General features: G+C 43.0%; 1 protein-coding gene across 13 annotated transcripts in view; it reads right to left on the bottom strand.

The window, feature by feature from the left end:
- Nucleotides 1-16,109, bottom strand: part of neo1a (neogenin 1a) — a 162,251-nt gene that overhangs the window by 87,987 nt on the left and 58,155 nt on the right. For all 13 annotated transcript variants that reach the window (XM_076884798.1, XM_076884802.1, XM_004557994.6 and 10 more), the window contains exon 2: nucleotides 10,682-11,005. In XM_076884798.1, the coding sequence (XP_076740913.1) occupies nucleotides 10,682-11,005 (324 nt within the window). The remainder of the gene's footprint in view (nucleotides 1-10,681; nucleotides 11,006-16,109) is intronic.

Raw genomic sequence — 16,109 nt, 5'->3', positions numbered from 1 at the left:
GACAGGAGTGACTGAGTGAAGAGGCTCATAAAAGCATTGATATTGGGATGAGTTTTTATGAAACTACTCCCTATAAACTAAATGAATAGCTGTCAAAACAAGTGACCTTGAATATGAAAACTCCAGGCTGGCTGGTCCCCATCAACGTGGCATAAAAACTTCTCCCCCCCAATCTCACTTTTGCTGTCCACCGCAGCTGCCTGATGAATGCCGAGGTGTATTTCAAAAGACTTCCTAGAGGCGTGGGGAGCCATCAAAAAAAAAAAAACAGAGTGAACTCTCTTTCAGGGTTCAAAAGCCTTATGAAGACCAATTTGGCTTTGAAACATGGGGACGCTTTAGTATGAAAACCCAAAACTGCCTCATGTATGCTCACTTGGACGGGGATTGCGAGATGAAAGGGAAACGTGGATGAGCACACTGGTCCCTAACAGCGTACGTGTCTCTATCTGAAGAACCACAAGGTAGGAGACATAACCAGTGAATGTCAATGAGGGAGGGAAGGATAAACAAAATGCTCTCAAGTGTAGCCAGGTGTCTTCTTCTTTTTTTTATGTGGATTCAGAGAAGCTTTAAATAACGCTCTCCTCGGGCAACCTTTTCTTTTTTAGATTTAGGAGTGAACCCTGCTGTGCAGTCACCTGAGGAGGTCTACGTGTCCCTTCATACTGTGAGACCTGTCAACGCGACCATTCCATCATCCTGCCAAACCACAGTTAAAAGTCAAATTTGTCATTTGAAGTCATTTGTAAGTAACTTGGTTGGTAAGATCTGCCTCCTACCACAGACGTCACTCTCCATTAACTCTGAGCTTCGTATTTTAACACAGTTCCACTCAGAACACAATATTTGTAATGGCAACGACATCATTTTTGTAATTATGCTTATGTACACCTTCACAGTGGTTTTGAAAAGACACAATGAAGATGTGAGTGCAGACTTTCATCAATTACAGCCTTTTTTTCAAAGGTTCAAAAGTAACTACACAAACTAACAATTTTAGATTGAAGTTGTCTTTTTAAATACTTGATGAAAGATTCTTTGCAGTCGGTTTTGCTCAACAAGAATCCAGGTAGGTGAGAGAAGTGAAGAATTTATTCTAAATCAGTCTCTAACCTCTATACACAACTACACCGATCAGGCATAACACTATGAGCACTGACAGGTGAAGTGAATAACAGCGATTATCTCTTCATCATGGTACCTGTTACAGGGTGGGATGTGTTAGGCCCAAAGTGAACACTTTGCCCTCGAAGCTGACGTGTTAGCAGCAGGAAAAACAGGCAAGTGTAAAGATCTGGGCGAGTCTGACGAGGGCTACGTTGTGATGGTTGGACGACAGAGTCAGAGCGTCTCCAAAACTGCAGCTCTTGTGCGGTGTTCCCTGTCTGCAATGATCGGTGTCTATTAACTGTGGCCCAAGGAAGGAACAGTGGTAAACCAGCGACAGGCCAAGGCTCACTGATGCACATGGAAGGCTGACCCGTGTGGTCTGATGCAATAGACAAGCTGCTGTAGATCAAATAGCCCAAAAATGTAATGCTATTTCTGAAAGAAAGGTGTCAGAATATACAATGCATCGTAGTTTGTGGTGTATGTGCCTGCATAGCTGCAGACTAGTTAGAGTGTCCATGCTGACCCCTGTCCACTGCTAAAAACACCCACAATGCACACGTGAGCATCAGAACTGGACCACGGATCAACGAAAGTGGCCTGGTCTGTTGAGTTACCTGCACCCTTTTATGGAAACATTGACACAAAGCAATAGGATTCAGGTGCAAAACGAGTTTGAGGTGTTGACCTGGCCTCTGGATTCCCCAGATCTCAATACAATCCAGCATCTGTGAGATCCACAGAGGTCCCACCTCACAACTTACAGGGATTTTAGGATCTGCTGTTAACATTTTGGTGCCAGACACCACAGCTCAATTTTGATATTTTAAATTCACTTATCTCCCCAACATCTTGCAGCATTAATGTTAATTTCTGGTTGTTTATCCAATATGCTTTTTGGTGTAAAAGCATATCCTGTGATGTTCCTTTTAATGTGACAAATTCAGATTTTGAATAGTCTTATTTAGTGTATCGCTTTAGTGAAATGTGGTAAATGTGTTAAATTCATCCTACGAGGGTGTTAACACATTTCAAGGAAATCCCACATACAACTATAGCCGCTGATGCCCAATTCAAAATTGCATGAGATCCTGAAATGATGCTGTTCAAGTACTAGTAGATATATTAGGGCAGATGGTAGCAAGATGTCTATAAAAGACAAAAACACTCAAGCTGATTAACATGATGTGCAACCAGCCAAATTGTAACCAATGCTGGGATTTTATCCTTTGGGTCCAAAGACAAAATGAGAACATTTAAGGGAAATCTCTAAGGTTGTGTGGAAAGCCTTGAGCAGTGAAGTTTCTTCACTGATGTGCAGATGCCTCCCACATACTGGGAGATGCACTATGTACAGTTGTGAATTGAAGTTCAGCTGGCAGGGGAGTCGAGGTGCACGGTGGGGAGCAGAGGCCCCGAAAAACACAGAGGAGAAGAGAGCGAGTTTGGGAAGTCATTAAGAGTTTATCTTCACCCGCTGACGGCAGCAGTCAATTATCACTGTCATTAGAACATCGTAATTGTACCAGCGTAGTGTAGAAACAGGCTGGAAATGTTCTCAGCTCAATTGGACACTTCACTTTAATTTGAAATTCTAACTGCGGCTTCATTGTAGCGAAGAAAATGTCCCCAGGTATTTTGTTTTTTCAAACACTCTCCGTGTAGTAGGGTATAATCTGGCACAGACACCGAAATTATCTCTGAGGGTATGTTTGTGCTACTTTTAGCACTGTTGTGGAATTTATTTCACAGAGGAGTTGGTGTGTTTTCTCTATATATCCATGTACCCACAAGTAAGTCTGCAGCGCCAGGTCTTATATGGGGTTTAGAAAGAAAAAAAGTCAACCAGTAACTAGTATAAATGGTCATATTTGAGCTCTAACTCATACTTAAACATTTAATTTTTATGGTCTAGTGCTCACCCTACAGTCACAGTACACAGGAATGATCCTGGGTTCAAGACGGGGAGGAGTCACAGACCACAGCCTCAGGCAGGTGCAAGCTAGTCTCCTCCCAGTGCTGGTCCCAAGCCCAGATAAATGGACAGGGTTACATGAGAAATAGAATCCGAAGTAAAAACAGTGCCAGTAATTTTTAATTGCCCAGTTGCTGGTTGTGCACATCCAGCGAACACTGAGTATTTGTGGTGTTTAAGGTGATGAACTCAAAAGGAAATAAAGATAATGGGACAGGATCATAGCACATCATCGTTTCATGTAGAAAGGGAGATTATAAAATCTCTCAGAAATCACAGTCCATTCATCTTATATAACATAACTCCTGAGTCCATCCTCTGTTTGAATCAATCTGTTTTAGAGTTCCCTCCTTTAAGGCCACGCTTCTTTGAGTTTTCTTTTGATTGGCTGCCCCTCTGTAACAGGAGGTTGGAAGTGCAGGTGGGCGGGCTTACATGCTCACAGAGAGAGCTGTGTGCCTGAGGATACAAAAATGTGGGAAAGCGAACATTGTGAAGCCTGAGCTTCTGACTTACAGCTATTACCTTTACAATTACAATTTTATGCCATATTTAATCTAACATTTGAGCAGCATATGTGACTGAGAAGACGATCCTCTTCAAAGAAACAAACACAAAAAACTCTTTATACAAAAAACTTGATTTAGCAGTGACTTGTGTGATGAGGACTTTTTTGGGAGACAATTTATAGGAGCAAGATTAAGTCGTTGCAAAAACAGAAAAAGCTTGAAACAAGCCTGTGTTGAAGCAGCTAACGTGTGTAGCAACAAACTTCTGTTGCACCGGTGTTCAACTGGAAAAATTCTGAAAGCATAAAGACAATTAAGTGCGTAGGTGTAAATTTCTATGCACACACACACAAAACCACACACTAGACACTGCGGTGTCTGGAGAGTAGAGATAGGGCTGTCTCCATCAGCCTCTCCACCTACCCAGAGGACCTAATCAGTCAGTGAATACACGTAAAATGGAGGCTGTCATCTACCTCCAGCCCAACAGACTCCCCGCCGACACTTTTCTCCCACTGCCAGCCTCTAGAGAGCAAAAAAAAAGATGGATCTTTCCCAAAAGCTCCATCCTCAACCAAGATATCCTACATCATGCATCATATTTTCTCAGCTGCCGAGTTTCTCCGTCCTCTTTCTCTTTGTCCTGTTTAGTCTCATCTTTACAGTTAGATCCAACTACTCATATACCAATTTCTGTTTTGTTTTTTATTGTCTTTGTATTTCCAAATTTCATGACTTTTGTCCCAAAGATAGCTACATGTTTTCAATTTCATCTTAACATATGATGAAAGCGCCTAAGTGTCTCTTTCTTCGCCTTTATCTCGAGCTGACTTCACTCCTTCCTGTCATGTGCCAGAGAGAGATGAAAATCAGGGTAATGGAATCCACTGTGATCCTGACACTGCTTCCGGGACAGAACAATTCATCACTGCAACAACCCTCAACTCAGCAGGAAAGAGGCACATAATTGGGTATCAGTGGGAAACGCCTTTTTGCATTGGGAGCAACCAGAATCTATGCTTGGATTTTTGGATTCTTCTGTCCATCCAAAAGAAGAACAAAATTCCATCAATCAAATTTACAACTCGACAGACTGGCGACCCACCCAGGGCGTACCCTGCCTCTCACACAGAGGTTGCTGGGATAGTCTCCAGCCCAATGGCAACCCTGAATTGGATAAGCGAATGAAGATGGGTGTCTGGATGGTCATCCAACTTTATCGGCTTACACTGGAATGCCAAAATTATAAAGGAAAGCCAAGTCGATCTTATCCCGCTTTCCACAGTCACGCAAACTGTGCATTACAGTTGTTTCGCTTGTCATGCATCTGAAAACGTGTGGGGTAATGATTCATTCATCTGAGGACAGGGACTTGTTAGCCTGCTTATGGTTCTTGCAGTGAGCAAGCTCATGCCTGTGAAGACATCTGTCAGCATGCAGATCAAAGGTAACTGTAATGCCTGACAAGCTATATAGAAATTTAAAATACACTACTGCATATTTGAGGTAATATTATTCCTACGCAGCACTTAACTGCGTTTGAAGAGACATGAATTTTTAAAAACAGTCGCTCCAAATCACAACAAATTGACTGCAGGGTGCAGATTAAAGCCTGGATCCATCTGCAACTGTTGTAGGTGTCAAGTGTAAACAGGACATGAGTAAAAATCACCACCCTGGGGTTGCACGTCTCTGTCAACCAGTCAAGTTTTGATTCATATCAGTCCACAATCATTTAATATATGCAATACGTAGAGACTGCAGGAATTTAATTGGTGGGACCGAACCAACTGCTTTCAGGCATTGGTGTCTTTGAATTCCAACTCAGTATTTTTTAAAAAAATTCATTTTAGTGTTGACATACTCAAGATTTGCAATGTAGACACTCTCAAAAACAATAAAAAATTCATGAGGAAAAACAGATGTGGATGGTTTGTTTCTTTTTTGGAGCTCCTCTGAGATTTTTTGTTTTGGAGATTTATTATTCTATATTTTAGATGGAGCTATGTAACTGCCGTGGCCACTGTGGGCCTGCAAAATGGATGAGTGCTAGAGCCTGTGAATACCGGTGAGTGTGTAGAAGCAGTTGAAAGGTGGAGGACTGAAAGGATAATAAAGAGAAAATGGAAGACTGTGAGGGGTAGTAAAGGGAGTAAAAAGAAAGGACGGGAGGGTGATTTAGTGACTCAGAGAACTGACAAAGAAAGCAAGACAAAGGTGAGAGAGGTAAAGGAAAGAAAGGGAAGTAGAGGATGAATGAATGAAGTGAACACATAACCCTCAGCGAACAGCTGAGAAGCTCGTGGGCATGAGTGGTTAGACGTGAGCTGATTGGGCTGTATCGGCGCACATAGCAGGGAAAAGACCGGTGTTTGTTTGTCCTTGATTTTATTTGCTTTGTGTGTTTATTATAAACAGGGTGAGGTTTATATATTGATCCTAAAAAGGGGAGAAAACAAAGTTCAGAATATCTAAGGAGGACTCGCATGCTCTCCAGTGACCTAATTAGACTTTAGCCAACAGAGACACACAATTGGTAAGAAAATATCTTTTTTAATTCTCACATTAAGTATAATTAATGTTTCACAGAATGAACACAATTATAGCGTAGTGGTTTATACATTCACCTAACAAGCAGAGAGCACAAGTAAGTCTGATCCCCCGGAGGAAAGACAAATCCCTTTGTGGTTGAGTCCCAGAGGCAGCCGGAGTTACCTAAAGAAATCTGCTAAATCAAACATGCAGAGCCGCCCACTGTGGTGACCAACTTGTGAATAAGGGACCAGCCAAAAGTAGCTTTCACAGCAAAATAAAACACATAGAAAGTAGAAATCATTTATACAGTGTTCCAGAAATCAGGTGAGTGCAGATGGGTATGTATCCAAGCTGCATGTAAACCTAAAAATGGTCATTCTTAAGCTTTAAGAGGCCAATAAAACCATCCTGATACATGTATTTCTAGGTACTCTTGCCTTAAAGCAGCCACGTCCATCTCTGACGAACATTTTATAAATACAATCCGTGTTGAGTTTAATATTTCAACAGAAACTTGAACTGCAGCGGTCCCTGTCATGGCTGGAGGAAAGGCTGTATGTGATGAGCTGAATGCACCGAGGTAGTTTTAACAAAGATTAAACCGAGCTGCCAAAGCATATTACTCGAGCCACCTGGTGAATGTGCGAGTTTGTCAAAACTTGACGCAATCGCGCCTTAAAAGGCTAAAAAAAAAATGTCTGCCTGTCCTTAAGTGAAAAGTAATGATATGCCGCTTATAAAAAAACAGAAACAAAACAAAATCACTCAACTCAGATAAAATCCTTTTCAAAGCGGGCATATAAAGCCATGTATCCATTCATTCCCTTGCAACCTTTTACCATTTTATTTACCCGAGCCACTGAACGAAGAAAATGTACTACACACAAAAGAGTCATTCAAAGGAAATCTTGCGAACCATGGCAACCTCAGTGCCCTATTATGTTTCATCCCAATTGAACGTCTTGATCCGTGTTTGGCTGACATCCATTTTATGTTGTGAAAACACAGCTGACTTGTGATTATTCACAATATGTAAAGATGTCAACTTAACTGCAAGTACAACAAAGTGCCTCCGACAACAGCACAAAGCGCTCCCCCTGCAACGGTGATGCAATCATCCTTTTCCACATTTTCAAGCCGTCATTTCTCCGGGGGTGTGACGCACCCCCTCCCCTACCCCCCTCGTCAAAAAACAGATTAAAATACATCAAAAAAAGGGGATTAAAGAATCTGCCGACACTCCTAAATCCTTCAAAAGGCGTCTGACTCTATCAAAGGATGAGTACTATTAAATATGAGGCGACACATGTGACACGTGAAGGGTGCCGGTGTTCAGTTTATAATTTCTGCCACTGTGGGGAGGGGAAAAATGAGATTTCAGTGAAGCATGATATCAAAGCAAAGCAATAAGTGGCTTTTGCCATCTTTATATGCCGGAGTAACCTATAGGTGACAGAAAGAGAGAGAGTGCACAGCAGAACAGAGGTGAAGCACTTGATTTGGCTGCCTCATGTACATACACAGACGTCAGATAGGAAAAACAAACCAAATAGGCTCCAAGACAGTGAGAGGGCAAAATAAATTCTCCATTTTCTCATTTGGGGGTTTCCCTGTTAAGCGGCAGTGAGGTGGGGCTCACCTCAAGCGATTCTTAAAGAGGGCTGAGTTCAAAGCGTGCCGGTGGGAGGAGAGACGGCTGCGTGGGAGAACAGCAGACAGTTAAGATGGGATTTCTCATTACGCGCGTCTCGCTCTGTGTCCTGGCTAACACTGCTGTATACCGCTCACTCCTTCTCTGCCCTATAATTTCTCTCACTCCCCCCCCCCTCCTTTTCTCTCTCGCATAGACTCAAACTGAATGCATAAGATTGCGCCCCACTAGGCCACATTCCCCTTCTCTTTCACCTGAGCCCTGCTTGTGTTTCCACACTATCTGACTGTGCACACACAGAGGCTAAAACACACACAGACAGACTGGATGACAAAGCGAGAGCAAAGAGGGAACACAAGGCAGAGAGATCTTACCGTGTGTACATGAATGAGAGCTCAGAGCTAGGCTATGAAAAATAACAAATGTTGAAACTGAAAAAAATCCTTTAAACATCTCTCTATATAAATATATGAAACAGGACTTTTAATTGTTTTATTTCTTTACATACAGTCATTTTTAAATAATTCCCACGTCAGCTGAATGATACGAAACAGTCTGAATTACTTCACTGCATTTTAAACAGTGATTTCCTTCAGATTGGTTACATTCCCGTGTGTTCTTCTAACCGTGTTTTGTCTTTCACTGAATCTAAATACTGTTTCCACCTTCACTTTGTGCATATAAACAAACAGAACTGAAAAAAGTCAGGTAGCGGAGCCCATCAGGGCAAAGAGGTAAAGCGGGAGAGCTTTACCTCCCTTTACGGTTTTACGGTAAAGCGGCGCTGTCGTGATTGCGTCGCTGTGTGGAAGTAGACGCGTTTGCTCGAGAAGAATGAGCAGCACGTCCCCTTGCAATCAATCCCAGATATTACCCCGGTATTTGTCAGATATGCTCCCTGCCACGCCAGCCATCCGTGACTCATTCCGTCATTACATCGGAGAGGTCACGCCCACTCCACCCCTGCCTGCGCCATCGTTCCAGGGTCTGATGGCGGCCTAATGGCCTGCTCTCTCTACACTGCAATTAACCTTTTTATTGGCCACCTGCCAGACAGCTGGAGATACAGCAGTGTGCGCGCGCGTATGGGCTTATGTAAGCGCGACCATAAATGCGTCTGTGTTTATATGCACATGCACAGTGGCTGAAGCTTTTAAGTCTATAAATTACCATGTGAGCAGCGAGCCCCAGAGCACGCATGTGCACGTGGGCCTATAAAAGCTGACAGATTTCACCTGCTACTCTCGTCAAATAGAAATTGATTGAATCTAACATCCCATCATGTTTGACCCAGACAGATCCCACTGGCTGTGATGCTGTCTCAAAGCGGAAACACATCTTGGAACAAGAACTAAACACGTCCCTTTTGCATTATAGGCGAGCGCAGGGGGAGATATTATTTGTACTCCAGGAGCACCTGTCTCCCACCCCTGTCGCTGCTGGAGTAGAAGTAAATGGCAGCTGTAAAAATGATTCCAATTAAAATGACATTTCTGTAAATATGTCATCTTCCAAAGTTTCATCAAATCTGTGCCACTGATGCCAAACATTGCATAGTTAAAGCTACCCCGTGGAGTTTTTGACTTATAGTAGCACAAATCCCTGTTTTCAAAACACAAAGACGGGCGTGCATGCAACAGGGACGGGTGATAATTCGCGTGGAAACACTGTAATGTGCCAGCAAAGACTGTATCCTAGTAAATGTGCACACAGTGTAGATGAAATTGGAGGACAAAGTGCATTCAGCACATTTGTCTTCATGAAAATAAATATAGATCTAATTTGTCTGTTCACAAGGAAACTCCACAGAATCATTTTAATGCTGATATCTTTTATTTGACCATCCGATGTTTTATTTTAAACCCTGCTGCACTCTAATAGTATTATATCCTTTTCCCAAGGGAAGTCGTATCTGCGAGATCTCGTCTCACACACAGTTAGACCGCGAGCTTTTTGAGTGAAGGAGAAAAAAAATCTTTTCGATCTCTGCAATGCTAACATACTGCTTCATTACTTTGCAATTCAAAAACCAATGAAAAGTAACAGAACGGCAGGCGGACAGTAACTTTACACAGGCGCTCGCTGTCTGAGAGGCTCGCTATACCATTGTCAACAAGAGGTCTCTGTCGAGTGTCTTTAAAATGTGGCGGAGCACGGCTGAGCAGAAAGCACACAGTAAATGCATTCTGTGGCTCCTGCAGCTGCAAATTGAATTTTGGGGCATGACTTGACTCAAAACACCTAATAATCCCACGTCACTTGCTGTTCCCGAGCTGAACAAGGTCACACTGTACAGCGAGTAATGAAAAAAAGACCCTTTTTACAAGCATTTATCCAAATGCATTCAGGCTCCGGCGAGGTGAAGAAATTTAAAGAAAAGAAAGCACAAATGGCCGAGCACCTGAAGGACAAAAAACCCCCAACAGAATAAGAAAAATAAACCACAAAACCCTTTCATGTATACGGACGCCACATGTCTGTGCACATATAGCATGCAGTGGTGAAGGGGGGAGCATAGCAAAGACTGACAGGTTTTAAGTCACTGCACAAACAGCTTTTGTTTCTTATGACGTCTCATTAGCCCTGACAAAAAGTTAAAGCTGGGATTATCTAAACCTTATCGCCTCATTTGTCAATCAGCTTTTGAATGTGCACACTCACTCTGATGTGACAGCCAGCACAAGTGCAAACACGTGTTGGGAGTTCAGCAGGTCTATAAAGCACTTGCTGGTAAACACGTAGTCTAGTCAATGCTTTTCGGCTCCATCCATAATCTCACAGTGGCTTTTGAGTGATCAACAGCTCAACAGTAACTACAACACATTTGAAAGCATAAACCAGAGTTGAGTTTGGACTGTATCACATGCTGGCTATGCTGATTAATCTCGCAGTCCTTACCTGCTACAGAGAGGCGTGCCGTGCGGCTGGAAATGGATCCCAGGTTCTCAATGGTGGCAACACACTGATAGGTTCCTTCGTCTGGCTTGTTATGTTTAGAGTGGACCACATGGCTGAAGAACAGCGTGCCGTCGGGCAGTATTTTTCTCCTCTCGTCTGAAACCAGGCTCATGAAGGTGCCGTCTTTCTTCCATTCGATGTGTGCCGGCGTGGCTGCGTCGCTGTGTGCAGAACAGTTGAGGAAAGCGGAGTTCCCCCGGATGGCCAGCGTGTCCTGGGGCTCCACGGTGAACCAGAAGGGGCTGAAGGGCTGCACTGCTGAAGCTGAGGAGCAACAGAGGGGAGAAGTGAGATGTCAACACAGAAAGTTACGTCAGGTCCACTTTTCTCTGAGCGCTAATGAAAATTAGCGAAATTCTTGCTGCTCTCCAGCAGCTTATCAGTGGGCGATGTGGCTTGAAGATCACACCACAATTATGGGGGCAGATTCATTATCAAGGATGCATTGCTCAAGTTTCCCCAGATGATCATTCTCTATCATTCTAAACACCTGATTAGCTGTGTATACAGTGGATTAAAAAGTCTGACAATTTGAGTTAGTGCTCTATTTCTCGTTTTTACATTGATTTTATTCTGAAAGTTCCTGCAGGAAGTGGTAATATATAACACTGATATAACACTGATGCTTCTTCTGGCTGGTTGCCAGGTCGCCTCCATTCTTTATCCACCAAACTACGCCACAGCTATTCACACTTCTTGTTAGTTGAAATGTGAACAGTGCTGATATTTCTATACAAGTTACTCTAAGAATTTTATTCTGAAAGTCCAGTCTCTTCAAAATAAAGCACCTGTATGTAGCAGGTGGTAAAAACCAATCACAATTTAACACGGTCAGATCATACCAGTGTATCCGTTTTGATTTCACTGATTCCAGCATGGATCTTCTTTCCGTAAGCTTCAGCTTCTTTATCGGATTACTAATCAGTAATCGAGTGTAACTACTATCAAAGATCAGTAAAGAAACATGCTTGCGGTTAGGCTGCAGCAGAGGGTTGATGAAAGGTGCGAAATGCTTGCAATCACTCTAAATTGCACAACACTACTATCTGCTTTTTCAGTTCGGTCACAGCATATCCTAAGAAGTCGCTGACATCAATGGCGTGTTTCAATGCTCACTCTAAAAATGACAGAACACTGCAGGACTCCAAGTGCCCCAAACACTGAATGAAGTGTTCCCGAACCAAAACATCTTTTTGTTCATTCTATCTTTCAGCCAAAGTGCCTCGGCCTTATTCCAGAGCCTCAAAGAGGCTTTTTATTATGAAACCACAAGCCTCGCTGGAATTGGGCAAGAGGAACTGACAAATTTAACCAAGTCTAGCCTCCCTGGCAAGTTAATATCACGTCTTGCGTTATCATAAGTACAGCGTGCGGGGAAGGAGTAAACACGCAGGAACGCGGCTGCCATTTCCTTTCCTCGAGCAGAAATGGTAACATCACATTGACATGAACAGTGCCAAAGTGAGAGTAAGTAAAATTGCTTTGCATTCACCTCATCCATTATTCAAGCACTCCCACTGTAAGAGTCACACTGTGGTATTGTTTAGATAAATAACACCAATTATCAGTTCTGCAGGGATGGGGCAGAGCTTGAAAAATAATTAAAGGGGTATGAAGGTATTTTAATAATTCAACGAATGGAGTGAAATAAGTGGCTGAGTGTTAAATGCAGTTTAAAATATGCCTGCTCTCTTCCAAGGAAATGGCATGTCTCCGGGGGAGAGGGGAGAGCAGAATGCGATAGAAAGAGATGAAGACAGAAAATGAGAGAGTAGTGTGAGAGCGAACGAGGGATCCTGTGCCAATAGTTCAGCTATTTAACTACTAGAAGATAATTTCTCTACCTTGTGGCGCCCTAGCGAGAGATCCAAGATTGAAGTAATATAATGCATGGTCCATTATGGTGGCAATATGAATGCTTGCCCTCTGTGCACTTAGTTGTCTTGAAAGCACAAACAATTACAGAGAAAATACTGTTGGAAAGTGACTGAACTAAATAGAAACAGATGCAAATAAATGTAAGCCGTTTTCCCACTAAACTGAGCAGTCAGACCCCACACTAATTCACTGATGAGTGGACCAGAATACTGAAGAGGAAGTGTGCCTGCATTCTGTCTCAGTGTACAGCAGGGACCCTGAACAACTGAATTGAGGCCTGATATACGAGCACAGTCCCTTTAGAAAGATCTGTGTTAGCAGTTACTTTACAGATATCCTCCTATGACTGCTCTGGCGCCATTTCACTGCAGTTGCGGAGTAAATTCAAGCAAAGAAAACTTTATTAGGCTGGGTAATGCACAGAGTGCGCAAGAGCTCAAAACATTTTGAAAATCCCTCCAGGCAGAAGTGGAAGTGAAATTCAAGTGAATAAACAGCAGTAATGAATAAAATATACAATGTTCTAAACTAGCCCAAAACATTTCTAACTGCAGCTCTTAGGAGGCAAGTGAGTGGCTTCTAATTAGACTGAAGCAAGTAGCTAATTTCAGGAAATCAATAAATTCACAGCGAGCCTGCTTACATATTGGGCAGAATGTGACAACACTAGCAAATGTGTTTGACTCATGGTGTATAGGACAGATGGAGAGAGACTTGAGGGAGGAATTCGTCACTCCAGCGGACCAAAAGCACCATGACATGCTTAATCATCTCTGCATTACACTGCTGGAACAGTTGGGTGTGTGGGGCTGGGCAGCTCGTCTGTGCCCAGGTTTGGCTCCCCTCCAGTCAAAAGACCATCTTCAGCTGCTCTCTATCTGAGGGAAAAAACTGAATGGGCTTGAAGGTCCTACAAGCATCCTATCAGAGTCAAAGCAGCTGGCTTTAGCAGCTTTTCATCCCAATCGCAGAAACAGTAGGGGAGGGCTTAGCTTCGGCTCTACTTTTGAGAAAATGGCAAACCATCTGCATTCAGCTGCAGACACAACAACCAACGTCTGTGCACTGGGATGAACCAGGGGTGTAAGGAGTTTGATGGCAGGCAATCGGCTTTTTGGCAGCATCTAACTAATCTTCTGTTAGAATCTTTGACTCATTAACACCATTTCTGCTACTAATCTCAATTTCTCCCTCACATTACCTTCAACCGCTCCTGGCAGATGGCTGCCCCTCCCTGAGCCTGGTTCTACTGAAGGTTTCTTCCTGTTTGAAGCGAGTAGTTCCTTATCTATCGCCAAGTGCTTGCTCATTTGAAGTCGTCTGATTGTTGGGGTTTCATTCTATTATTGTAGTGTCTTTACCTAATAATACAAAGCACCTTGAGGCAACTATTTTTGTCATTTGGTGCTATATAAACAAAACTAAATCCAATAAAACTGCAAACAGATTCCAAAACAAGGATGCCAACGTTAGTGGCCAAAGTTCAAACGGGTGCGTTTCACGTAAAGCTGGGATTGTGTAAATCAATGCCGAACACCCTGGACTCATCTGCAGACTGAACAAATATTTTGACAAAAGGCGAAAGCAGCATTCCAAACCGATGACTATATTTCATGTTTCCGTCTTTGTAGCATGTAGAGAAACACAATCATAAAAGAAGTTTCACATAAAGCGCAGTGTAGCCAGCGTATAATTTCTCTCCTCTAGAAAGCAACTAAAAATAACCAACTCAAGGCAAATTTATCTCTTTCAAACTCCCTCAGATTATTTATAGAAAATGAGGGAAAATGTATGAAAGCACACAGAGCAAAATCCATATTTCACCAATTTAATGGGTCCCTTAGGAATAACAACAAAGTCCCCGTATCAATAAACAGGCTTCTGAACGCTAACCTAAAGCAATTCCAGTGACGTAAGGAGAAGCTGGAAAAACCACACCCGTGACCGATATTTAAAGGTTCACTAGCCTGAATTGTCGCTCCTTGTTAAAAAGAGAGGACAAGCAGCCAGCACCTCAGCAGGAAGCAAGGATCTCTATCTGCAACATGTGATTAAAAAAAACAGAAGAAAATGCACAAACATCAGTATCTTAGAGTAAAGACAAGCTTCAACCTTTATGCCAGAGCTGAGGGAAAAAAGTTTACTTTTGGCAGCTAACAAGGTTCCGAGTTATAAGCCTGGAAAAAAAAATTGTAATGAACACAAATAGAACGAGCAGTGGCGTGCCGATGCACTGTGAAGTGCTCGCTGACAGAAAACTCAACAGAACTCATGTTCTCATACATCAAAGTGCAGAAAAACCAAAACCTGCTGAAACAGAACATAATGAGAAGAAGGGAGATCAGTTAAATTTGCAATGACAGGAATTTCTGTCTCTTGTATACATTTGTTTTTTGTCTTTCGCTCACACAGCCAGATGATGGCTATATGTTTCCCAGAGAAATGCAAAGTGCACCTTTAAATGTTTCTTACAATAGCACTGAAACACAGCGGGCTTTTAACAGCACAGCTGTAGAGTTAGAGGAGGAGAGAGGGGTCAGAAACCACATTACAGTGTGAGGAGTCTAATCTATTCGGGCCCCCATCCGTTTGTGTTTGATAAATAGAAACCTCCACACCAGGCAACCAGTGAGAATAAGTCGAGCGGAGAGCAAGGGGCTAGAAAATGGGCTTGTCTGCTTGATAAGCATGGGCTGTTACCTCTGTCCCAAATCCACTTTTCTCCGCAGTCATAAAAGGTTTGGGAGCCCAGCTTAAGGTGGTGCTGCGATATGCTGCAGTGCTCCCCCCCACTCGGATATGAGGAAGACAGAATGGAGATGTGGGGCTAGTGATGGATTTCCCCCACGTCCTGACAATGTTAAAAGCACGATTTCAGACATTACGGAGATTACTATCTAGGTGAGGGGTGTGTGTGTGTGTGTGTGTGATAACTAGTAAGCCACAACTTCTAGCTCTCTTCCCGTGAGAGTTTAGAAAAGTAGAAAAAGGTGTCTGCATCAACTGTGCGAGGTCATCTGCACTGACCCCAGATACCGGTTAACAATTTCGGCAAATTACAAAGTCAGCCTCGTAACATTGGGTGTGTTAAAAAAAAAGAAATCCCACTGAAGGCAGTAAAGAGTGGGTTGGCGAGGGTCTGCTCTCTGCACAAAGACCCCCTGTTCTCTCCTATTCTGCACTTGGCCCAGCAGGAAGCCTCCTCCCTCATTGACCCACCGCCTGACAGCAGTCATAGTGACTGCCTTCCTTATTGAGCCACTCTTGAGACAGAACAGAGCGCTCTGGAAGCCAGTCGCGTTTTCAACAACCGAGGCTCTTCTGTGGCCTGATCTTGGGACGAGGAAATCCTGGACATCATCAAAAGTAAAAACACTTTGCAGAGATTTGAAACCACTGGGAAATTACATCTGTAAAGGGCAAACAGTAATATGGATTCTGCTTGTTATCATTATGCTGCTTTCACGCTCTTTATAATATGTCACTGGAT

The sequence above is a fragment of the Maylandia zebra genome, linkage group LG1 (assembly GCF_041146795.1).
Source record: "Maylandia zebra isolate NMK-2024a linkage group LG1, Mzebra_GT3a, whole genome shotgun sequence".
NCBI classification, from domain to species: Eukaryota; Metazoa; Chordata; class Actinopteri; order Cichliformes; family Cichlidae; genus Maylandia; species Maylandia zebra.
The sequence above is the reverse complement of the archived record's forward strand: the minus strand, read 5'-3'. Positions and strand labels throughout refer to the sequence as shown.